Below are 25,397 nucleotides of genomic sequence, written 5' to 3' on the forward strand. Positions count from 1 at the left end.
TACCGTGTGCAGAGCACTGGACTAAGCGCTTGGGAAGTCCAAGTTGGCAACATACAGAGACGGTCCCTACCCAACAGCGGGCTCACAGTCTAGAATAGTAAATAAGTACAAGTAAAATAGAGTAATAAATCTGTACAAACATATATACAGGTGCTGTGGGGAGGGGGAGAGGAAGGAGGGGGCTCACAGTCCTAATCCCCATTTGACAGATTCATTCATTCATTCAATCGTATTTATTGAGCGCTTACTGTGTGCAGAGCACTGTACTAAGCACTTAGGAAAGACAAGCTGGCAACATACTGAGACGGTCCCGACCCAACTCCCAGTGCTTAGTACAGTACTTGGCACCAAGTAAGTGCTTAGCGAATGCCACAGTTACAGTAAGGCCTGTATTTTCCCCAGTAGCTGAACCCAGCAATTGTTCTTAGAGGAACTAACAGGACAGAAACAGAATAAGGGGGACCAGAAAAGAATATTGGGGGGAACCAGATGCAGACTGGAAGAAAAAATAGAAAGCATCCCTACTGTTTTGATACTTCGAGAACCCCCATTTACTACCGACTCGGTAATTCAGATGAAACGGTTTAATAAAATGATGTTTTCCAAGGTCAGCATACTAATACTGTACCAGACCAGATTTAATTTATTGGCTTCTACTTTTCAGGATCATTGGCTCTGATTTCAAATAAGATCTTTTTGCAGCATTAATCCTCTTTTACCTCTGTTACTGTCTTCCCAGGGTAGGCAAGGCCTGCGCATTTTTTTTTGTTTTTTAAACAGCGTAATTTGCAGCGGGGGTGGGGGGAAACTTCGGGGAAATGAAGGCTTGGGGTTGAGAAAATGCTTCAAGACTCAGATCAAAGTTCAACCCGAAAACTGGAAAATCTTTTGTGCTTGTGACTCAGACACACTGTGTATAGCTCTGAGGGCTCCCTAGGAGTCTTAATATTCAGTTGCTCCATGTTTCAGTGGAAGTCACAAGCAAACTGTCATAATATTTAATACGAAACCTGCTAGGGTGAACTACTAGGAAAAGTTGCCGTCATGTGGTTAGATTGAAGGCGGGGGCAATCTGGTTAAGGAGCTGTGAGACAGAAAAACTTGTCATAGGTCAGATTTTGAAAGTCGATATAAACTCACCCCCTTCTGGGGTTTACACAGTAGATTAAGGTTGTGGCGGTCAGGGGACATGTCTGCTAACTGTTGTATTATACTCGCCCAAGCTCTTAGTAGGGTTCTCTGTACACAGCACTCAGTAAATAGCACTGATTGATTAGACTTCCAAACTGAGGATAATAATAATAATGGCATTTATTAAGCGCTTACTATGTGCAATGCACTGTTCTAAGCGCTGGGGAGGTTACCAGGTGATGGGGTTGTCCCACGGGGGGCTCACAGTCTTATTCCCCATTTTACAGATGAGGGAACTGAGGCCCGGAGAAGTTAAGTGACTTGCCCAAAGTCACAGTTGCTGAAGAGGCGTCACCTCTGCAGCCCTTCTAGGATATGGTGCAGGAAAATATGTCTTTGAGCTAAATCAGAGTTTCTCAGTTTGTTCAGAAGGACCACTGATGGTTTGGGGTCATGTTAACCGTGGGCAGGTCTAACCCCAATCTCTTCTGTTTTATCAGTCAGTGGTTTGGGCATATCTTTAAATTATGAATTGTAGATTATTTATATGAATGTCTGCATTCACAGTCCCCTTAGACTGCGCTCCTTGTGAACAGAACTGTGTTGTCGTACTCTCCCAAGTGCTTAGTCCTGTGTTCTGCAGATAATGAGCCCCTCAATAAATACCATTGCTGATGATTAAGTAAGCACTTACTGTGTGCAGGATTGGGAAAGTCAATACAACACAGTTGGTAGACACACCAGAACTTCCTCATCCATCTCCTTAAACCACACCTTCCATCCCTGACCGTTCCTCCCATCTAAAGTGGGAGTCTTCCCTGAGTTAGTCTTGGTTCTTTATGCCCATCAAGTGGTGTTTTATTTAGTGCTGCCTCTGATTTAAGGGGTACAGCTTCATGCTGCAGCTATCCTGGCAAATCTTGGTAAGTTTTTACTTGAAAGCCACCGTCTTGTCTGAGGTAACTAACAGGCGTAACTCAATAGACATTTTCTGTGGCCATGTCCCCTTTTCCTGGAGGAGAGAGGTTACTTGACTCTGATTTCTTTGTCTAGCACTTGTTTGTGTGCAGGGTGTAGAAGAGATTCTTGTCAGTAACACCCACGCTTGGAGTATCTTCCTTTCTATATGTATTGTGATCTTTTGTGGGCACTGGTTGATGGTTAGTTGAGGGTTTTTGTTTTTTTTAAATATAATTTTCAGTAAACATCAAGTTTAAAAGTCCTGAGGTTTCATTTTAGCTTTTAGTTTTATGAATCACACACATCTGTCATGGGAAGTGTCTCTTCAAAAATAGTCCTTTCTCGGGTGTGTAAATCATGCAAATGGATTTATGAACAGTCAGGATCATGGCACTTTATTAAAGCAACCTTGCTTAAATTAGTGCACGGGTCTCAACCGTAGCCAAATCCTGTTTCTGAAGTAAGAAGGGTAATGGTCACTGAAAAATGGATTACGGAATTCCCGACTTTAGGGAGAGGGGAATGGCCTAGGAAAAGAAAATTTGATGCATTTTCAAAATAACTAGATCTCCCAGATATCACATTCTGAAACCTGTCGATTCTATTGATGACTAAAAATACCGACAACCGACCAGACAGATGCTAGAAGATGTGGTTTAGTACAGTGCTCTGCACACAGCGCTCAATAAAAACGATTGAATGAATGAATGTAGTTGTAAATCAACAAATTAAACAATGAAAGGGTTAAAGAAAAGCAAGAACAGACCCAAAAGTGGAAAAAAGAAGAGGAGAGGCAGAAAAGGAAGGATGTAGCATCAGAAAGGGCGAGGAGTCTGCGCCATCTCAGGCAAGAAAAGCATGATAGCGAGATCTCGCCCCTGCTCTGCAAAGTGCTGTTGGATGCTTTGAAAGCTACAAAATTAGAAGAAAAAAGCAGATTCCTGACCTGAAGACACAAATGGAGGAGTGAAGTAAAAGTCAGATGCAGACAAAAATTGCAGAAGGGCATCCAGTTCTGCTCAAATGTGTTTTTGGCTAGATTGGTTTAGGCGATGTTTGCCTGGCAGTGTGAGCATATTTGGATACAGTAGTGATAGTAGTTGTCATCTGCTTACTAGTGTGCAGAGGACTGGCAGACGCTAGGAAAGACGTACGCTAGGAGAGAAACAGCATGGCTCAGTGGAAAGAGCACAGGCTTTGGAGTGCAGAGGTCATGGGTTCAAATTCTGGATCCGCCAGTTGTCAGCTGTGTGACTTTGGGCAAGTCACTTCTCTTCTCTGGGCCTCAGTGACCTCATCTGTAAAATGGAGATTAAGACTGTGACCTGATCACCTTGTAACCTCCCCAGCGCTTAGAACAGTGCTTTGCACATAGTAAGCGCATAATAAATGCCATCATTACCCCACCCAGTGACACATGGTCCCCGACCATCTGGGAGTTTACAATTTGAAACTAAGGTGGGAAGAGTATGGTCGCAAACACGACAGGAAGATTAAAATGATGCCAAGACAAAGCAACATGACAGTAGGACTTGTGTGCTTACCGTGTGCAGAGCACTGAACTACACACCTGGGAGAGTATAATGTATAATCTGTTCGTTGCCCACAGATCAGAGTCCGAAAAAGCCAGTGAGGAAGGGGACTTTAGGGTTTTGCCATAGTCCAGTCACAATCAAAGCTCCCCAATGGTGTAAAACTTAGAGTCCCCACGGCCCCCCAGGAGGCCTTCCTGGACTAAGCCCCCCTTTTCCTCTTTCCCCATTGCCCCCACTCACTCCCTCTGCTCTACCCCCTTCCCTGCCCCGCAGCATTTATAATTCTATTTATTTTATTAATGATGTGTATATGTCTACAATTCTACTGATGTAAATTGATGCTATTGATGCCAGTTCACTTGTTTTGATGTCTGTCCCCCTCCTTCTAGGCTGTGAGCCCATTGTGGGTAGGGATTGTCTCTGTTCCTAAATTGTACTTTCCAAGCACTTAATATAGTGCTCTGCACACAGTAAGTGCTCAGTTTGTACATATTTATTACTCTATTTATTTATTTTACTTGTACATATCTATCCTATTTATTTTATTTTGTTAGTATGTTTGCTTTTGTTCTCTGTCTCCCCCTTCTAGACTGTGAGCCCACTGTTGGGTAGGGACTGTCTCTATATGTTGCCAATTTGTACTTCCCAAACGCTTAGTACAGTGCTGTGCACATAGTAAGCGCTCAATAAATACGATTGATGATGATGATGATGATAAATACGATTGAATGAATGAATTCCTCCCCCCCACATGGCCCCATATGCCCAGGGGTGTATTGGGAACATTAAGAACTATGACACGAGTGAGGTGGCAAAGTAACCCTTGGTCGCACACATAAATTACAGTCAAACAGGCCCCGAGGACAGCTGAAATGACTAGAACGCGGACTCAGATGGGTTGAGTCAAGGAAGGATTTGTGAGGGGAGACTATTCCAGGTGGGGAATGTCATGAACAATGAGGAGGAGAGACAGGTGTACGGTGTTGTAAATAGTCACCAAGGCTGGTGCAGAGAGCTCAGGCAGGTGACCTTTTTCCCACCCCTCAGAGGAGGAGGGAAGACTGCCCAGCCCGAGTTTCTGGTTTGATGAAGGGTGTGTGATTTCTCCAATTGGTGAAACCAGAGCCAGGTGGAAGGGATTTGAGAAGGTGTGATGTCATGCAATTTCTGTAGAGCTGTGCGTGTTGGGTGTGCTCAATGAACATTGAAATGATTTTAATGGTCTTCGGTTAATTAAAAAAAAACCAAAAGCCTGTTTCACCATTAGTATTTACATCTGCAGGCAATGTGACTAATCTCCGAGACTACCTTCCATACCTTTCTCCTCCCCGTTCCAGGTAGGAAGTCTGCCAGATAATTAGGACCTATGCAGAACTTAATAGTTGATCTTAAATCTCTGTAGGGAAATGTAAAATGAGGGGGAAGTGCTCAATTTTTGAACCTTTCCTGACCCTTCCTTGTTCATCGACATACAATTTCATTCTAAGGTGTGATGTCATGAAACTTCTGTAGAGCTGTGCATGTTGGGTGTGCTCAGTGAACATTCAAATGGTTTTAATGGTCTTCGGTTAATAAAAAAAAAAACCCAAAAGCCTGTTTCACCATTAGTATTTACATCTGCAGGCGATGTGACTAATCTCCAAGACCACCTTCCTTACCTTTCTCCTCCCCGTTCCAGGTAGGAAGTCTGCCAGATAATTAGGACCTATACAGAACTTAATAATTCATCTTAAATCTCTGTAGGAAAATGTAAAATGAGGGGGAAGTGCTCAATTTTTGAACCTTTCCTGACCCTTGTTCATCTATGTATAATTTCATTCTAAGGTGTGATGTCATGCAATTTCTGTAGAGCTGTGCGTGTTGGTTGTGCTCAGTGAACATTCAAATGGTTTTAATGGTCTTCGGTTAATAAAAAAAAAACCCAAAAGCCTGTTTCACCATTAGTATTTACATCTGCAGGCGATGTGACTAATCTCCGAGACTACCTTCCATACCTTTCTCCTCCGTGTTCCAGGTAGGAAGTCTGCCAGATAATTAGGACCTATGCAGAACTTAATAATTCATCTTAAATCTCTGTAGGGAAATGTAAAATGAAGGGGAAGTGCTCAATTTTTGAACCTTTCCTGACCCTTGTTCATCTACGTACATTGTCATTCTAAGGTGTGATGTCATGCAATTTCTGTAGAGCTGTGCGTGTTGGGTGTGCTCATTGAACATTCAAATGGTTTTAATGGTCTTTGGTTAATAAAAAAAAACCCCAAAAGCCTGTTTCACCATTAGTATTTACATCTGCAGGCGAGGTAACTAGTCTCCGAGAATATCTTCCGTACTTTCTCCTCCCCGTTCCAGGTAGGAAGTCTGCCAAATAATTAGGACCTATGCAGAACTTAATAATTCATCTTAAATCTCTGTAGGGAAATGTAAAATGATGGGGAAATGCTCAATTTTTGAACCTTTCCTGACCCTTGTTCATCTATGTACAATTCCATTATAATGTGTCAGTAATTAGTATTCCGGGGTTTATAGAAAAGTAATTTAGAAGTCATTAGGAAGGCCAACATGGAATGCTTTATGTGTGCAGATGTGAGGCATTTCCCATTTTGCTATACTTGAAAACGTTATAACTGGCATTAACGTCATAACCATAAAGGTCTATATTTTCAGATGCCCTTTTTTGTTTGGTTATTATTTGTGTTCTCATTCATTCAGTTGCATTCATTGAGTGCTTACTGTGTGCAGAACGCTTGGGCAGTACAATTCAGCAACCAGTAGAGAAAATCCCTGCCCACAACCTTACATAGTCGCTAACGGCCGTTTCTAACACCTGGTTGGTTTCCTATTCACAAGAAATTTCAAATAATACACCGTTTGCTCATTCAAATAAGAGTAAGATGTAAGATCGGGACCAACACTCTCTGGAAAGTCTCGTCGGAAAAACTTCACTGAAAGTGCTATACGCTTTTGTTGTTATTGGCTTTTTACAGTTCTCGATCCTGGTACTCTTTAATAGCGCACTGTCTAATCCATTTTGAATTCCATTTCCAAGAATATCTGGGACAGGTTTTTACTTCCTTTTGCCAAAAAGGCTTGTTTGGCAAGACTTGTTCCTTTTGTATATATCAGTTCTACTTCCTTGTGAATAATGTTGGACTTTGATTATGTTTTTCAGGAATGACACCAAGGAAGATGTATTTGTACACCAGGTTAGTACTTAGCATGCGTTTATATTTTTTTGTCTCTGGTTATGTTTTAGAGAAGGGTGCAAGTGTGCTTTTCCTCCATACTTCTTTCAGAAAATTAGTAAAAAAAAAAAACTGTCATAGTAGTAGTGTTAATGTTCTTCTTTTATGTATTTGCATTTTGGTAATTTATTAAATGTTGCTGAATTAAATTTTGTGGGCCATGATATTTATTAGGCACATATGTCTTCAGCCTTTTTTTTTTCCTTTTGGAGTCAGGCAGAGCTACTTCTACAGCTGAAGGTCAAATATGGGCAGTTAAGATATATGCACACACAAATATTTCAAAACCTGCTCCGTGAAAGCCCTTGCAATCTAAACACACTTTGAATTACAAGCCTATTTCTTGGGGGAAAAAAGTTCCTCCTAAATAAAATGAAAGGGGTGGGGAAAGTGTTGGTGATGCCTATAAATAAGTGGTCTTGAAATAAGTGACTATCCCACAGCTAAATGTGCACTTTAGTGAGTGCAGCATTTGAAATGGGTGATTTACTATAAAAGCCACTTTGAGCCCCTTAATCATTTTTCCCTCTGAATACTTTAATGGCATTGAAGGGATACAGCGGCCTTTTCATGTCCACTCTGCCTCCAGTGCCCAATTTAAAAAATAAATTTAGAAGGCAAACCAAATACCTCTCCAGTTTTTAAGGTAGGTAGGAAAGGTGATAACGGTTTATATAAAAAAATTTTATTTGGATGAACACCATTTAGTACAGGAAAATTACATATGCCGCCCCCCCAAATAAGAATTTGTTAAAGTTAGCTTAATTCATTATTTCATAAGAATAATTTTAGAATGTTTTAAATATATAAAGAACAATTTTGGCACCTAAGGACTTTGAGAAAATTCAGTAAAATGGTTTGGTAGAGTATCTCAGTCCAGTAAGTGATGTCCCCATTTACAGTTCATGGTCCGTCGCTAAATCCTGTCGATCCCACCTTCACAACATCGTGAAATTCCGCCCTTTCCTCTCCGTCCAAACTGCTACCACGTTAATACAGTCACTCATCCTATCCCGCCTGGATTACTGCATCGGCCTCCTTGCCCACCTCCCAGCCTCCTGTCTCTCCCCGCTCCAGTCCATATTTCACTCTGCCGCCCGGGTCATTTTTCTACAAAACCGTTCAGGACGTGTCACCCTGCCCCAGTGGTTGCCCATCCACCTCCACATCAAACATAAACTCCTCACCACTGGCTTTAAGGCACTCATCCACCTTGCCCTCTCCTGCCTCATCTCGCTTCTCTCCTTCTACAAGTCAGTCCACGTACTTCGCTTCTTTAGTGCTAACCTTCTCGGTGTGCTTCAGTCTCACCTATCTCGCCGCTGACCCATCTCCCACCTCCTGCCTTTGGCCTGGAGTACCCTCCCTTCTCAAATCTGACAATGACTCTCCCCTCCTTCATTCAGAGCCTTAAATTGAAGGCACATCTCCTCCAGGAGGCCTTCCCTGACAAAGCCTCCCCGCCTTCCTCTTCTCCCACTCCCTTTTGTGTTGCCCTGACTTGTTCTCTTAGTTCTTCCCTCCTCCAGGCCCCAAACCACTTACCTGTAATTTATTAAATAAATGTCTACCTCTCCCCCCACCTGGACTCGTCTTGGGCAGGGAATGTGTCTATCGTTGTGCTGTATTCTCCCAAGCGCTTAGTATAGTGCTCTGCACACAGCAAGCATTCAAATACAATTAAACAAATGAATAATTCTCCAAGTTGCTTAATAGTAGTAGTAATAATAATAACTGAGGAATTAAGCGCTAAGGCCCGTGTCCCACCTGGCGTACGGTCATTCCCATTTTTCTCTTGATTTTTCTTCGACCCACATGTTGTTACCTCCATCCAGCCTGCTTCCCCTTAGGATTTTGGTGGCATTGACTTCCCTTGGTTTGCCATTTTAGTTTTTCAGGCTTCTTCTTAGGCTGCCCCGTTGTAGTGGCAGCAAGAGCGATAGCCAGAAATGTGGATGGATGCTCTTGGCCCTGAGAAGTTCCACGACCACCTTATAGTACAAATCTTTCTCCGACTTGGCCTCGGGTTTTAGCAGCCGCCCTCCAAATAGGATCAGCCCACTGTGAGTTTGGAATAAGCCCATGTGGGAAACCCACCTTTTAATCCCACCTTTCTTCCCTGCTTCGGTTCCTCTGCCCTTTTTCCCGGTCACTGCCTTCCGTGGATTTTTTGAACCTGGACGGGTGGAATCTCCACATCCCAGTCACCCATCAGGTCTTGCAGTAAGGTTGGGAATGCTCATGAGCAAGAGCGGGTCTGCATTGCGTGAACTCGGTGTTGATCACAGTGGATTGACAGTATTTGGGTGCTTACTGTGTGCAGAGCAGTGGACTGAGTGCTTGGGAGAATAAGGTATAGGAGATGGCAGGCACATTCCTTGCCCAAAACAAGCTTGCACTGTAGGGGCTAGTTCCCAGGAGACTGACTTTACTGATGCGCAAGGGTGCGCGGAACTCTTCTTGTCCAAAGCTTGAAGTAAAACATTTGCAAGATCCTTGACCGCCACGCATACAAACGCGTAATAGGCTTCGGGACGGAGTTGGCTTTGGTCAGCGTCAAAGCCTGCCTGCTATGGGGGGAGCCATTGTACCATGTTTGGCGAGGCTTTAGGGATTCAGTAACTTCTCATTCGTTTGCAAGGAAACAAAACACTGCCACAACCAAAATGATCGAGTAAAGGGAACCAAGCTAAAGGTTTTGTCCTGCCTGAGCAATGCAGCCGCTTTCTGGGAGAAGTGTTATTACCGTGCCCTGAGGCGGAGTTGAAACAAAAACCCAGGGACCAGAGGTCCCCAGGGAGTGAACAAACTACTCACTCACAAATCTCTTTAGAGAGAAGTAAAATAGTGCAATGTCTAAGGACACTGAAGCAAAAATGAAGTAAGATGAATAGTAAATGGGCCTTGCTCTGCCACCTGTCTGCTGTGTGACCTCTGGCCGGTCGCTTAACTTCTTTGCCTCAGTTGTCTCATCTGTAAAAATGGGGATTGAGACTGGGAGCCCCACGTGGGACATGGACTGTGTCCATCCTGATTAGTTTGTGTCTGTCTGTTTAGTACACTGGCACATAGTAAGCACTTAAAAAATGCCATTTAGAAAATTCTGGGATTTTATTAAGTGTAGTAACAACTGTGAACGCTGGCATTGGGTAACTTCCTTGAAATTTGCATGACTGGGTGTTTTTTTTTGTTTCTTTTTTTCTTGAACTCTTGCGTTCAAAATGAAAAACAAACTGCGCTCTCTCCCGAAAATCCAATTTTGGCAATTGATGTTACTCAGACTGCCATAAAGAAGAATAACCCCAGGAAGTACCTTCGCAGTGTAGGAGATGGAGAAACTGTGGAGTTCGATGTCGTTGAAGGAGAAAAGGTGAGGGGGCTTCCCGTGTACAGGCTTGGCTTCGGTTCGGGGGTGTTTTGGAGGTCTCGTCAGTCACGATGGCTTGAACGGTAGCTGAATCAGAAGGCCGGTGACAAATCATCAAGCTTTATGGTTCGTTTGTCTGCTGGCTGCGGTTATTCAGAGCTGCGAGTAACTGATTTTTCAGTCCTTATCTAGAGAAGCAGCGTGGCTTAGCGGCTAGAGCGTGGGCCTGGGAGTTGGGTTCTAATCCCGGCTCTGCCACTTGTCTGCCGCGGGACCGTGGGCAAGTCACTTCTTCTCCGGGCCTCGGCTCCCTCGTCTGTAAACTGGGGATTAAACCCCGTGTGGGACTGGGACCGTCGTCCTACCTGTCTAGCTCGTATCTGCCCCACCACTTAGAACTGTGCCTAGCCCTTAGTAAGCGCCCAACGGATACCCTTGTGTATTCTTTGGGATGGTGGACTTTGGAAACCCGAGTTCCCGGTTTCCCAGCGCATCCCTGACCCCGCGGGCTGGCTTTCTCGTAGGGTGCGGAGGCAGCTAACGTTACAGGTCCTGGCGGAGTCCCAGTGCAAGGCAGCAAATACGCAGCAGACCGTAACCATTACAGACGTTACCCGCGTCGCAGGGGTCCTCCACGCAATTACCAGCAGAATTACCAGAACAGTGAGAGTGGGGAGAAGAACGAGGGGTCGGAGAGCGCGCCAGAAGGCCAGCCCCAACAGCGTCGTCCCTACCGCAGGCGGCGGTTCCCACCTTACTACATGCGGAGGCCCTACGGGCGGCGACCACAGTATGCCAACCCTCCCGTGCAGGGAGAAGCGATGGAGGTAAGGTTGGGGGCATCTCACGGCGGTACGACCAGGTTGGGCTCGTTTCCCCGTCCGCTGAAAGGCTCCGAGCTTCTGGGTCCTTCGGCCCTCCTTGTGAGGTGAGCCCGGCATTCATTCTCCTAGGCAGTCGTGTGAAATGATCACCTCTAGTATTCATCATGGGCAAGTCACTTCACTTCCCTGCACCTCGGTTACCTCATCTGTAAAATGGGGATGAAGACTGGGAGCCCCACGGGGGACAGGGACTGCGTCCGACCTGATTGCCTTAAGCGCTGGTGCTTGGCACAAGAGTAAGCGCTTAACAAATACCGCAATCATTATCGTTGTTATTACGAAAATGCGGTGAAGGAGCAGTATTAACTGAGTGTCGACTACACGCTGAACTTATATTTGTCGCAGTGTCTTTAAAAGCCGCAGAATTTCTGTCACGAACTGTGGCACCGTAGCCGATGATGTGTATCGTGGAAGCAGCGTGGCGGTATTAACTGAGTGTCGACTACACGCTGAACTAATATTTGTCGCAGTGTCTTTAAAAGCTCCAGCATTTCTGTCACGAACTGTGGCACCGTAGCCGATGATGTGTATTGTGGAAGCAGCGTCGTGGTATTAACTGAGTGTCGACTACACGGTGAACTTGTATTTGTCGCAGTGTTTTTAAAAGCCGCAGAATTTCTGTCACGAACTGTGGCACCGTAGCCGATGATGTGTATCGTGGAAGCAGCGTGGGGGTATTAACTGAGTGTCGACTACACGGTGAACTTGTATTTGTCACAATGTTTTTAAAAGCCCCAGAATTTCTGTCATGAACTGTGGCACCGTAGCTGATGATGTGTATTGTGGAAGCAGCGTGGCTCAGCGGAGAGAGCACGGGCTTTGGAGTCAGAGGCCGTGGGTTCAAATCTCGGCTCCGCCACTTGTCAGCTGTGTGACTTTGGGCAGGTCACTTCAGTTCCCTCATCTGGAAAATGGGGATGAAGACTGAGCCCCTCGTGGGACAACCTGATTACCTTGTATCTACCCCAGCGCTTAGAACAGTGCTATGCACATAGTAAGCACTTAACAAATACCAACATTATTATTATTATCATTATTATTGCATTCATATGTACCTTCCTGATGAGAAATTTTGAATTATGCCTAGGAGGCTGGATTCTTTTTTTTTTTTTTTTTTTTTTTTGACTTGGTGCATTTTTCGGTGTTTGCCTAATTCTCAGTCTCTTCCAGGCAGCAGACTTAGACGTGCGTTGTTTTTCAGGGTGCTGACAACCAGGGTGCGGGAGAACAAGGAAGACCAGTGAGACAGAATATGTATCGAGGTTATAGACCACGGTTCCGCAGGTACGCTCCATCAGCGCTCGTATTCTGGAATAAAAGATTGCAGCAGATACTCGTGAGGGCACACGTTTTAAATGAGACACAGTGTACCCTATAAAATAACTCACAAATAGTCCATCCTTTTCCCGGGGACAGATTGCCCACGGTCCTTGTGGTCCTGTCCCCATTTGTTGGCGCCTTTGCCAGCCAACGGCGGAGAAACCTCAGTTTGCCTCTTGCTATTTATTTGTCAGTGGCCCACTTGATCTGCTCCTTGGCAATCAGTCAGTGAAACTTCTGGATATTCTAGATCTCATTTGCTTTTGGTGTGCTGTACCTTTCCACCCTGCACTTCCTCCCCCAGCCAACCCCCTTTTTTCCAAATCAAGTAATAGTATTTGAGGGGTTCCTCTGTGCAGAGCACTTTATTATGTACCTGGGAGACCACAACAGAGTTTGTAGAGGTGATCCTTGCTCTCGAAGCGCTTACAATCTAGAAGGGTGTTTATTTTTCTTCACGGTGTGGGGGTGGGCGGGGGATGTTGAACATGATTTAAGTAGGAAAAATTACTCCAAAAAATCTAGCTGGAAGGACCAGAGGCTCCTCTGATCATGAAGTTTCTAGAAGCTGTTAGTGGAAGACCTTAATCAATTGATAAATCAATCAATGGAAATCACTGAGCACTTATTGTGCGGAGAGCAGTGTATTAAGTGCTTTGGAGAGTACAATACAAAACAGTTGATAGATGCAGCTTTAAAACTTGAGTAGTTTTGAACTGCACCACAAATCAAAGGGCCAACCTAGGAGTGTGTCAGATGGGGTTTAAATATCCGCTCTGCCTCTGATTTGGACCGCGTCCCATGTTGGGCAGAGACAGTGTCCAACCTGATTAAGTTGTCTCTTCCCCAGCGCTTAATATGGTGCTTGGCCTATAATAAGCGCTTAACAAATACCGCGATTATTATCCCCTGAATATTGTTTGAGGTGCTTTATGGAGGTTTTCAAAAGAGAATAGCCTTTCTACTAGGATTTTTATATTCTAGTGGATATATAATGCTACAAACTAACAGGAGGTGGGGAGACAGTTGAAGAGTTGCTAGGAGGTAGCTCGATGAATGCAGCAAAGAAGTAATAGAAACTGGAGGGCTGAGTAAGGGTATTTCAGTAAATATTTTGTTATTAGTCGAACAAGAACTTCCTCCCCTCTTGCCTAGGCTAGACCGTCAGAATATAAGGGGCAAGAAAGATCGTTTGTTGGATGGGGAGTGGTAATGCAGTGAGGAAATCAGAGATTGGATGGAAAAGAGATAATACTTGAGATAATAACAGTATAATGATAACAAAGATGAAATTGAAGTAACAAATGAAGACTTGTAAACTATATCATAGAGCAGCTCTCAAAGTAACAGTCATAGCCATGAAACTAGCAAAGAGCAATTGAATTAGAAGTTGTATTTAGGTCCACGCATTCGTGACTTAAATCTAGCCCGCAAACCCCCATTTTTTGGTGGTTCACCATATTGTACTGAAAGAATAACCAACCGTTTGGTATAAAATTTAGAATATACTCCAAAAATCAGTTAATTAGTGCTATTTCTCTTTTTTTAATGGTATTTAAGTGCTTACTATGTGCCAGGCACTGTTCTAAGCACTGGGATAGAAGCAAGCAAATCAGGTTGGACACAGCCCATGCCCCATATGGGGCTCGAGGTCTTAATCCCCATTTTACAGATGAGGTCACTGAGGCACAGAGAAGTTCAGTGCTTATTGTGTGCGGAGCAACGTGATAAGCGCCTGAGGCCCATTTGCTATTAATCTTACTTCATTTTTGCTCCAACGTCCTTAGACATTGCACTATTTTACTTTTCTCTAAAGAGATTTGTGAGTAGTTCATTAAAATTCACACGTGTGAGTCTGGCTTCCAAGTACCTTTGAATTAAAGGTGCCCTTGGAGGTAAGTTTCACCTCCTGAGGGCTGAGTCAGTATGAGGAAAATAATGTTGATGTTCACACTTAAGTAACTCCGGACTGATTTTATTTTGCGGGGGAGGGTCGGTGGGGGGAAGAGTGGTGGTGCGGTTTTACATAAATGCTAGAATCAAAAGGTAACTTTAAGAATGCAGAAATGACAAACTCATTCATGCAGTGTAGACTTGATCTAGAGGATGGGGCTAGCCGAAAACTGAATTCTCTGCACTGGGGAAATAACAGGTTGGTGCCAGTTTTTCAGGCTCCTGATTTCTGGAGAACCAGACGGTTCCCATAAGTATTTCTCTAAAATATTGAGTTTGTTCCCAAAGTTCACCCAGAATCCCCACAGGAGTTCTGCCCCAAGTAGTATTGAAGGAAGAATTGGTCAATCAGTGGTATTTTTTGAGCCCTTTCAGTGTGCAAAGCATTCTACTAAATACTTGGTACAGTAGACAGTACACCAGAGTTAGTAGATACGTTCCCTACCCACAGTGAGCTTAGAGCATAGAGGAGTGGTCAGTCTTTTCGTGTGAGTAGAATAATGACCAGCAATCTCCATTGAGATGTGATTATGTTCAGTGATTTTTCTAACTTTTAGTGAAGATGAAGTTGCTTGTCACTCAGAGGGTTTAGCTTCTGAGCTAAATTGTAAGTGTGTCTTTCCATTTATCTTTGTTTCCCGGGTCACTCCTGATTCAATTGTCCCTAAAGCCCATGCAGTGTTTCAAACGGTTGGGATCGATGAACTTTTAAGTGTGTTAACTGTTACTTGAGGTTTTAGTGAGGACTTTATCACTGTGGCAATATCGTGTGCTGTAAAAATGTGCCTTGAGGGAAAGCAAAAAAGTGGGGACACAAGAGTAGGTTCTGTGGACTTACTGGTTTGGGGCTTTAGCCTTCTAAACCATCTTTTTTCCAAGCGGGCTGTAGTGACTTCCCCATGGCCCAGTAGGGTTTCAGAGGGGCTTCCCTCCCTGCCCTGCGGCCCCACCTTTCCAAAAGGCTGGAGAATCCAATCCCTCAGCATGGTTTTAATATGGCAGCGGAGGGGAAAGACTCTTCTTTCACCCTTGTGCTTTTCACCAAGTTCTCTAAGCTTTAGTAGGGCATCTCTCTTGGAGCTTAGAAGGAGCAAGAGTGGGCACCTTGGCCACCAGGCAACTCCGGAAGAAGTGCAGCGACCTCAAACGCTCTTCTTGAGTTTGGCCTTGAGATAATAACAGTATAATGATAATAAAGATGAAATTGAAGTAACAAATGAAGGCTTGGAAACTATATTGTAGAGCAGCTCTCCAAGTAACAGTCATAGCCATGAAACTAGCAAAGAGCAATTGAATTAGAAGTTGTATTTAGGTCCACGCATTCATGACTTAAATCTAGCCCGCAAACCCCCATTCTTTGGTGGTTCACCATATTGTACAGAAAGAATAACCAACCGTTTGGTATAAAATTTAGAATGTACTCCAAAAATCAGTTAGTGCTATTTCCCTTTTTTTAATGAGCACTCTTTTCTTTCCCCCCTCTTCCCACCTTGGCCGAGGCCTTATTCAGAAGGCCTTCCCAGGATCTGGGTTAATTAGGTACCATCCTGACTGACAGTGGGGTGGACGTATTTATTCTATTTATTTTATTTTGTTAATATGTTTTGTTTTGTTGTCTGTCTTCCCCTTCTAGACTGTGAACCCGCTGTTGGGTAGGGACCATCTCTAGATGTTGCCGACTTGTACTTCCCAAGCTCTTAGTACAGTGCTCTGCACACAGTAAGCGCTCAATAAATACGATTGAATGAATGAATGAACTTGATGACCTCTCCAAGGTCTCCTTCAGCCTTAAGGTTCTATAAATTCAATCGTATTTATTGAGCGCTTACTGTGTGCAGAGCACTGTACTAAGCGCTTGGGAAGTACGAGTCGGCAACAGAGACGGTCCCTACCCAGCAACGGGCTCACATCCTAGAAGGGGGAGACGGACGACAAAACGTGTAGACAGGGGTCAAAATCGTCGGAACAAATAGAGCTATGTGCACATCGTTAACAAAATAAATAGGATAGTAAATATGTACAAGTAAAATAGAGTGATAAATCTGTACAAATATTTTCAAGTGCTGTAGGGAGGGGAAGGAGGTAGGGCTGGATGGGGAGGAGGAGAGGAAAAAGGGGGCTCAGTCTGGGAAAGGCCTCCTGGAGAAGGACGAAGAATAATTCAAGGGCCTGATTCTGTTGTGGACCGAGATTTTTCAGGTGTTGGAGCTTGTTTTAATTAACCCTTGAATACAAATGGCTGATGCCTCACATCTTAAAAGAGCAGACAGGCCTTCACATAAGTAATCTCACATTTCTCCGGCATCTTCAGAGAGGCTCATCAGTCTGTCGATTTAGACCGTAAGCTCCAGGTGGGCAGGGAATGTCAGCCAGCTCTGTGGTATTCTCTCCCAAGGCCTTAGTACCTTGCTCTGCACACAGCAAGCACTCAATAAATACCATTGATCTATTAGTAAGTAGTCAGTGACTTGGGGGCGTAAAATGTAGACTTTCTAGAATGCGTTTCGTGTTGAAGTATTGACGGCACAAGCGTTTGGAAGTGCCAACCTGTGCGTTCTACTTAGTGAAGTATTAGCGGTGGTAGTTGACTCACCTCACTGTTCAATACTTAATCCTGTTCATTTTCAGTGATGGCCAAGTGGCAGCAATGAGAGCTCGGGACAATTTCCCACCTGCTCAACTGTATGTAATAGTTCTCAGTTTTGTCTACTTCTGGGGACTTTAATCTTAATCTGATGCTTGTTAGACTCTGTGGGGCTAGGAGGGTAAATGCTTTGATAGTGGCCTTCTGTGCTTGCGAGCGGCACTTAATTGAAATGTCCAGCTAAATTTTAAGTCCCTTGAGAAGACATTGAGGAAGTCAGAAAATGACCGTGACGCTACCTGCCACCACCTCATAACAGAGAGGTGATGTGGCCTAGTGGGTAGAGCACGGGCCTGGGAGTTGGAAAGACTTGGGTTCTAATCCCAGCTCTTCCCCTTCTCTGCTGGGTGACCTTGGGCAAGTCATTCCTTTAACTTCTCTGTGCCTCAGTTACCTCATCTGCAAAATTGGGGGATTACTACTGTGAGCCCCATCCTGGGACAAAGGAGTGAGTCCAACCCGATTAGCTTGTGCATGCCCCCAGCGCTTAGTACGGTGCCTGCCACATAGTAAGTGCTTAACAGCGTGGCTCAGTGGAAAGAGCATGGGCTATGGAGTCAGAGGTCACGGGTTCGAATTCTGGCTCTGCCACATGTCTGCTGTGTGACCTTGGGCAAGTCACTTGACTTCTCTAAGCCTCAGTTCCCTCCTCTGTAAAATGGGGATTAAGATTGTGAGCCCCACAAGGGACAACTTGATCACCTTGTATCCCCCCCCCAGCGCTTAGAACAGTGCTTTGCACATAGTAAGTGCTTAACAAATGCCGTCATTATTATTATTAACAGATGCCATTAAAAAAAAAGAGTTTTTCCACCTTTTGTAGAATACATTTAAAAATAAGTGATACTCAGATTTAGAGAAGCTGAAAAGTGTTTGGGGGCCTGGTGGAGAATGGGGAGAAGAATTTGAGCCGAATGCTGTAAAAAATTAAGTGGAACTCCCCACAAAAAAAAGGTTGGAATAAAGAAGGACATTAAGAACAAAATGAACTGAATTTGAAGGGAAAAATTAGTTGAATTTGAAGGGAAAGCATATCTACAAAGGAACGACTTGATTTATAGTTCGCATAAAAACAAGGTGCCTGAATGTTTTGTACTGTAGTCTCTAAGGCATCACCTATGAAGATGTTCCTTGAGCTTCCTTTGAGAATTTCCCACCTCCCATTTCTTCTCCTCGCTGGCTGACCATATCTGCTTCAAGGCTTTTGCGCTTGAGCCGAGCCCGTAGACTGTTCAATACTGGACTTAACTGGAGGAGGTATAGACCCGGAGTAAATTTGCCCCAGAAATGCTACCGTGTGCAGAGCACTGTACCAAGCTCTTGGGAGAGTACAATAGAACAATAAACAGACACATTCCCTGCCCACAACGAGCTTGCAGTCTAGAGGTGACCCTCAGAGTCCTTAGGTGGGGTTGGTGGGGGAGAAATATTGGATTCAACTCCGTGTGCGGTTGGCTCTAAGCCTATAAGCTCTACTGCCAAGCTTTGCAGTGTTGCGGTGTGACTGGTTCAGATCTTGGGATCACTGTGAGTCGGGTCTAGTTGGGGTCGTCGAAAAGCCTTCAGGCCTCCAGAAGCAGATCAGGGAATGAGCCGGAAAGTTACCACCAGGAAAGGCATCTAAAGATCTGATTTCTCAACTTCCCTCTAGGAGGTAGACTCCTGTTTAATTACTTGACCTACCTTGGGATGGCGTGAGGGAAAGTCGGTTGCATCCTTCCCAGCTCTTACTCCTTCGATTGCAGGGGCCCTCCTCGTCAAAGACAGCCAAGGGAGGAGGGTAACGAAGAGGATAAGGAGAACCAAGGAGATGAAACCCAGGGTCAGCAGCCGCCTCAACGTCGGTACCGCCGTAACTTCAATTACCGACGCAGACGCCCAGAAAACCCTAAACCCCAAGATGGCAAAGAGACGAAAGCAGCCGAACCACCAGCTGAGAATACGTCCGCTCCCGAGGCTGAGCAGGGCGGGGCTGAGTAAATGCCGGCTTACCATCTTTACCATCATCCGGGTGAGTGGCGAGCGGGAGACTGAGTCCGGCGAAGAATTACTGCGGGGTGGGGCGGTGCTCCTAGCGGGAATCGGCCTGTTACTTGCCGGGACGGCCAGAGGTTCTGTTTCCGCGTAGCACCTTGGCTCCTCAAACTGTGCAGCCAGATGATAAATCCGTCACTTAGTAGTCCGAGGCTTGGAAATAGCAACTTTTCAGAACGAATGCACGTTTAGTTATCATTTTTATTGGCATATAAAGGCGGCTTGACACCAGTTGGAGAACCGCAGAGAGAGCTGGGGAGAGTGGGGCCAGCTGTGGATCTACCGCACCTCTGTGTCTTTATTTAGTCATTAGAGTCTGCCCTGGCCAAAGCAGAGAAGCACAGGGACTTCCTAGAGCAGTAGGGTGGGAAAAGCGAGTCAGAAAGGTCCAGGGATGGAGACTCGAGGTAAGTCAAGTCATCGTATCATCAATACGATTGATGATGACGGTAAATTTCTGGGAACCGGGAGATGGGCCTGCACAGCAGGCGCGGTCTGTTATAGGGGTGCTTGAGCCTGCAAAATCAGGTGGGGCCAAGCACAAAGTCTGGAATAAACTTTAGCCTCCTCCCCGTAATCCTCTTTCTTTCATTCATTCATTCAATCGTATTTATTGAGCGCTTACTGTGTGCAGAGAGCACTGTACTAAGCACTTGGGAAGTCCAAGTCGGCAACATACAGAGGAGGTCCCTGCCCAACAACGGGCTCACAGTCTAGAAGGGGGAGACAGACAACGAAACAAAACATGTGGACAGGTGTCAAGTCAGCAGAATAAATAGAAGTAAAGCTCGACGCACACCGTCAACAAAATAAATAGAATAATAAGCAAAATAAGTAGAATAGTAAATAGAATCCTCTTCTTTTGACGTGCGGGAGAGGTCACGGTACTCAGGTTAGAACATCCGCATCTAGTTGCAGGGCATGTGGGGCAGAAAGGTGGTGGTGGATTTGGGGCGGGGGAGGAAAGGAGAGGGTTTCTTTCTTTTTTTCTTTTTTTCTAATGAAGTATTCTCTTAAACTGTTGAATGAAAATTGTTTTATGGAAGACCAGGTCCTGTCATGTTTGTGAAGGGGTGGAGAAGGAAGAGCCAACTCTGGGGAGGTTTTAACGCGGCTAACTGGGAAGAGCAGAGCCCGGGCTTGGAAGTCAGAGGTCATGGGTTCAAATCCCGGCTCCGCTGATTGTCAGCTGTGTGACTTCGGGCAAGTCACTTCACTTCTCTGGGCCTCAGTTACCTCATCTGTAAAATGGGGATGAAGACTGTGAGCCCCACAGGGGACAATCTGATCACCTTGTATCCTCCCCAGCTCTTAGAACAGTGCTTTGCACATAGTAAGCGCTTAACAAGTGCCATCATTATTATTCTCTGTGCCTCGGTTATCTCATCTGTAAAATGGGGTGAAGACTGTGAGCCCCACGTGGGACAACCTGATCATCTTGTATCTACCCCAGCGCTTAGAACACTTGGCACATAGCGAGCACTTAATAAATACCATCATTATTATTATTTTAAAAAGAGAACATATTCGGGAGAGGGAAGCTGGCACGGTCTCCTAGAACTTAGACTTCCTGAGACCGAGTTGGTCGTCACCAAGCTGAACCAGCGCTTAGGACAGTGCTTTGCACATAGTAAGCGCTTAACAAATGCTATCATTATTATCATTATTATTAACCTAGGGAGAGGCAGTCTCCCCACTGCTGGGTGAAGTAGTCCAGGAGGTCTGGTCCTGCCTGAGAAATAAGGGTAAATAAATGCCTTTCTTTGCCAAAATGCCAAAACAAATGCTAAATGCCAAAACAAAAGGGAACATTCAAATGTATATTTTCCTTGAATGTTCCTAGCCAGAGCCTGTTAGCCTTTTAAAGGGGCCAGGCTGAAACTAGGCAAGGTTGCTTTATCTTGGTAAGAAAGCACAGCTCTTCCGTAGTGTTGCAGGTGGTACTATAATCCAGGGTGACATCCTAAAGGAGGTGTGTTTATAATAATAATAATGATGGCATTTATTAAGTGCTTACTATGTGCCAAGCAGTGTTCTAAGCACAAGGGAGCTTACAAGGTGATCAGGTTGTCCCACGCGGGGCTCACAACCTTAATCCCCATTTTACAGATGAGGTAACTGCGGCCCAGAGAAGTGAAGTGAGTTGCCCAAAGTCACCCAGCTGACAAGTGGCAGAGCTGGGATTTGAACCCGTGACCTCTTGACTCCAAAGCCCGGGCTCTTTTCCACTGAGCCACGCTGCTTCTTGCGCTTGGGCTCGCTTCCCTGTTTTAAATGGGGAAAGCTCTGATTGTCTCCAGCGTGGCCTAGTGAATAGAGCTCAGGCCTGAGAGTCAGAACGATCTCGGCTATGCCATACACCTGCTGTGTGACCTTGGGCAAGTCACATCACTTCTCTGGGTCTTAGTTCCCTCTTCGGTAAAATGGGGATTGAGACTGTGTCCAATCCGATTATCTTGGCTGTACCCCAGCGCTTAATCTGGTGCCTGGTACGTAGTAAGCGCTTAACAAATACCTTAACAAATGCCACATTATTATTGAGGTTCAGTCGGTCAGTGGGATTTAGTGAACGCCTACTGTGAGCGCTTGGGAAAATACAGTTGCCTCTTTCCCAGCCCTCACGGAGAGTCATGCCTTGAGATTATCCTGTTTGTTTAAAAGATTCATTCATTCATTCAGTCGTATTTATTGAGCGCTTACTGTGTGCAGAGCACTGTACTAAGCGCTTGGGAAGTACAAGTTGGCAACATATAAAAGATCTAACAACTATTTGGGATAACCCTATTCATTTCTTCCTATGTTGGTACCTGTGTTGAACCACACGCAAGTTCCTCTAGTAATTTGCTGTACTGAAAAATTTATACTTGGGGGCTGAAGTTAACATCGGAAAAGGGTCATCACCTGATATGCTACAACTAGCTTTCTTTTTTTCCTCTTTTTAGTTTAGTCATCATACAAGAAGAAAAGAAATTCCAGCAATAAGAAATGAACAAAAGAATTGGAACTGAAGACCTTAAGTGCTTGCTTTTTGCCGTTGACCAGATAACTAGAACTATCTGCATTATCTATGCAGCATGGGATTTTTATTATTTTTACCTAAAGAAGTCTCCTTTTGGGAATGACAAACAAGTTTTTTAAAAAGCCTGGTTTTCTCAATATACCTTGAAAGGTTTTTAAATTGTTTCATATCTGGTCAAAGTTGAGATTTTTAAGAACCTCATTTTTAATTTGTATGAAATGTACACCTGATTTTTTCAAAAAGTCAACAAACTGCAAGCACCTGTTAATAAAGGTCTTAAATAATTTTTGTGTATATCTCCGGCTCCCTTTTTGTTCAAGTTCCTAAGTAACGCTTCCAAGTACGAGCAGCCTCGAAATACAGTCCACGTTGCGCCTCTCTCCCCTCGGGCCCCTCATCCCTCCTTTCCCCGTTCAAATCACCGGAACCTCACCGACCGTTTCCAGGCGGAACAAGTAGGTGAGGAAGAGGCGGGGGCCAGAAGATGAACCTGTCGGGCAACGTAATATCCGTGCCAGCCTCTTCCTACTGGTAGGATGTTTGGAAGTTCCTAGGGAGCGGGGGAGACCGGGAGGGGACGGGTATCAAAGAGCCCACAGGACAGAAAGCTACTATTTTGGGGCCCTTGCAGCCCTCTTGGAAACTTCGGCTTTGTCAGAGTTGGGGTGAGGCTCGGGGGTCGTGGCCGCCACGGGGTTGGCACCGGAGGGCCGTACCTGTGGAGCTGCGATTTAATTAGTACATAGACTGACACCTGATTGACCATATTTTATCTAATTAAAAAGCCGTGTGACCATTCCCTCAGGAGGCATGTGGCTGTGCCAAAGTTCCTCATCTTAACAACTTCAGTTCTGGGAGTGGCATGAGTGTTGCAAAAATGGTGATTTTTTTTTTTTTTGAAAGTAGGTAGCACTGGTGCTGTGCGTCCCGCAATGTGCCTTTCCCCAGTTGCTCAGTGACTGAGGATCGAGGATCCAACTTTATTTACACTTCAATCAATCAATCAATCAATTGTATTTATTGAGTGCTTAATGTGTGCAGAGCACTGTACTAAGCGCTTAGGAAGTGCAAGTTGGCAACATATAGAGACGGTCCCTACTCTATCAGGACTGCCACACCAATCACCCCACAAGGCAGTCTTCAGGGGGCCCGCACCCCCTGACTCCATTTCCCAAGGTAAATTTATGGTTTACATAAATTACAAGTGAGCCCACTTGTCTCTATTTATGTTTTCCCCGAGGTTGGGACTTAGATTCTGAGTTGATGGCTAGCCAGTTGAAGAGGGGTTGGGGGTCGTCTGGAATTATTTATTTTCAAAAAGAAAAATAGCATGAAAACTTGAATGCTCGCTTCCGTTAGCGAATGGGCCGATTTAAGGTTGTCCTGACCTGGATTGGAGAACCAAACGGTAAGAGATGCTACCAGAAGAGAAGGGGGCCTGCCCGGCTCAACCGATCGGACAAACTGGGACTGAACTGGGCCAAGCTGGGTGCGTTCTTCCGATACTAGGGCATGGAGTGTCTCTTATGCTTCCTGGGGAAAAAAACCCGGCAGACTGTTTTCAGACAGGTAGTTCCCAAACCCCACAGATCTTGTGGACTGGGTGCTTTCCCCTCTGCTCACCTCCTTCCGCCTTTTTTTTTCCCCCCCAAGGATGTGAGCCCACTGTTGGGTAGGGACTGTCTCTATATGTTGCCAATTTGTATTTCCCAAGCGCTTAGTACAGTGCTCTGCACATAGTAAGCGCTCAATAAATCCGATTGATGATGATGATGATGATGATGATGAAGTACAAATTACCCGGGGTAGGGGCCTGAGACGCCTTTCTCTTTCAGCCTCTCAACGCGGCAGGGTATCCCCAGTGCCTGCTGTGTCTACTGTTTAATTGCTTTTCTCTGAGTCAATAGCTGGGATCTGCTCCCTCCCCTCTGCTCTGGGGTCCATAGCCCTCAGCTCAGTCTGACAGAAGGGTTCCCAGAGCAAACCTGCCCCCCAAATCTGGTAGGTGGGGGGAAAAACACAACTTCAGATGCTAGCGTTCATTCAATCGTATTTATTGAGCGCTTACTGTGTGCAGAGGGCTGTACTAAGCGCTTTGGGAAGTACATAAAAGGGGCACCTATACTTGCTCTGAAACCTCATTTCTGGTGGGCCCCGCCGGCATGGGCCCATGGCTGCTTTAGTACTTCAGTAATTTAATCAGAATTAAATTACATCTCTGACTGTGAGGGACCGTCTCTATATGTTGCCAACTTGTACTTCCCAAGTGCTTAGTACAGTGGTCGGCACACAGTAAGCGCTCAAATATGACTGAATGAAGGAATAAATCTCTGATTGACTGGAGGCCTAAGCAGGGAACGTGGCATCACCTTTCTTTAGCAGAAACCAGCTCCGGTTGAGGTATTTGCATTTGGGGGCCCGGGGTTGCTGAGGTGGATGTAGTGAGGACCCCAGCCCCCTCCTTGGCCCTGGCTGTTGTGGGCTTCGGGCAGCCCCTTCCCCTTTGGTACTAAGGACAAAAAGCAGTTGGGACCACCCAAACCATAAATTTACCTTGGGAAATGGAGTCGGGGGGTGCGGGCCACCTGAAGACTGCGTTGTGGGGTGACTGGTGTGGCAGTCCTGATTCCACAGGAAAAAAAGAAGGAAGAGGGGATGAGAGGGAGAGGCTTTTGAAGCAACATGGACTAGCGGAAAGAGCACGGGCCTTAGAATCAGAAGATCTGGGTTCTAATCCCAGTTCCTCCCCTTGTCTGCCGTGTCTTTGAGCAAATCACTTCATTTTACTGTGCCTGTTACCTCATCTGTAAAATGGGGTTTGAGGCTGAACCCTATGTGGGTCAGACACTGTCCAACCTGATTATTTTGCTTTTCCCCTAGCAGTGCCTGCCACAGAGTTGGCACCTAACAAATACCAATCTTTTCTTCTTTTCCTTAAAAAAAAAAATCAGGTTTTGATCAGTTTGCGTTTCAGGACACTCGCTGGATCAGCCAAGCTTTCTGCTCTATCTCTGTATATTTTGTTGCCTCTGTTAGAAGCCTGTTCTCTGTCCGACCCTAACCCAGGGACTCTGCCAGTCATTCATTCATTCATTCAATCAATCGTATTTATTGAGCGCTTACTGTGTGCAGAGCACTGTACTAAGTGCTTGGGATGTACAAGTCGGCAACCTATAGATACAGTCCCTACCCAACAACGGGCTCGCGGTCTAGAAGGGGGAGACAGACAACAAAACAAAACATGTGGACAGGTGTCAAGTCATCAGAATAAATAGAAATAAAGTTAGATGCACATCATTGAGAAATGA

The 25,397-nt window shown here is 45.1% G+C and overlaps 1 protein-coding gene across 2 annotated transcripts in view; it reads left to right on the forward strand.

Moving 5' to 3' along the window:
* YBX1 (Y-box binding protein 1) overlaps window positions 1-22,373 on the forward strand; it is a 46,797-nt gene extending 24,424 nt beyond the window's left edge. Inside the window, exons 3-9 of one of the 2 annotated variants that reach the window (XM_038746913.1) lie at window positions 6,796-6,829; window positions 10,149-10,238; window positions 10,760-11,062; window positions 12,321-12,403; window positions 17,021-17,074; window positions 18,782-19,047; window positions 22,013-22,373. In XM_038746913.1, coding sequence (XP_038602841.1) covers window positions 6,796-6,829; window positions 10,149-10,238; window positions 10,760-11,062; window positions 12,321-12,403; window positions 17,021-17,074; window positions 18,782-19,016 — 799 coding nt within the window. In that variant the 3' untranslated portion in view covers window positions 19,017-19,047; window positions 22,013-22,373. The remainder of the gene's footprint in view (window positions 1-6,795; window positions 6,830-10,148; window positions 10,239-10,759; window positions 11,063-12,320; window positions 12,404-17,020; window positions 17,075-18,781; window positions 19,048-22,012) is intronic. The other variant, XM_038746914.1, reaches the window with a different exon arrangement.
* Window positions 22,374-25,397: the final 3,024 nt, after the last annotated feature.

The sequence above is a fragment of the Tachyglossus aculeatus genome, chromosome 5, assembly GCF_015852505.1.
Source record: "Tachyglossus aculeatus isolate mTacAcu1 chromosome 5, mTacAcu1.pri, whole genome shotgun sequence".
Classification (NCBI taxonomy): Eukaryota; Metazoa; Chordata; class Mammalia; order Monotremata; family Tachyglossidae; genus Tachyglossus; species Tachyglossus aculeatus.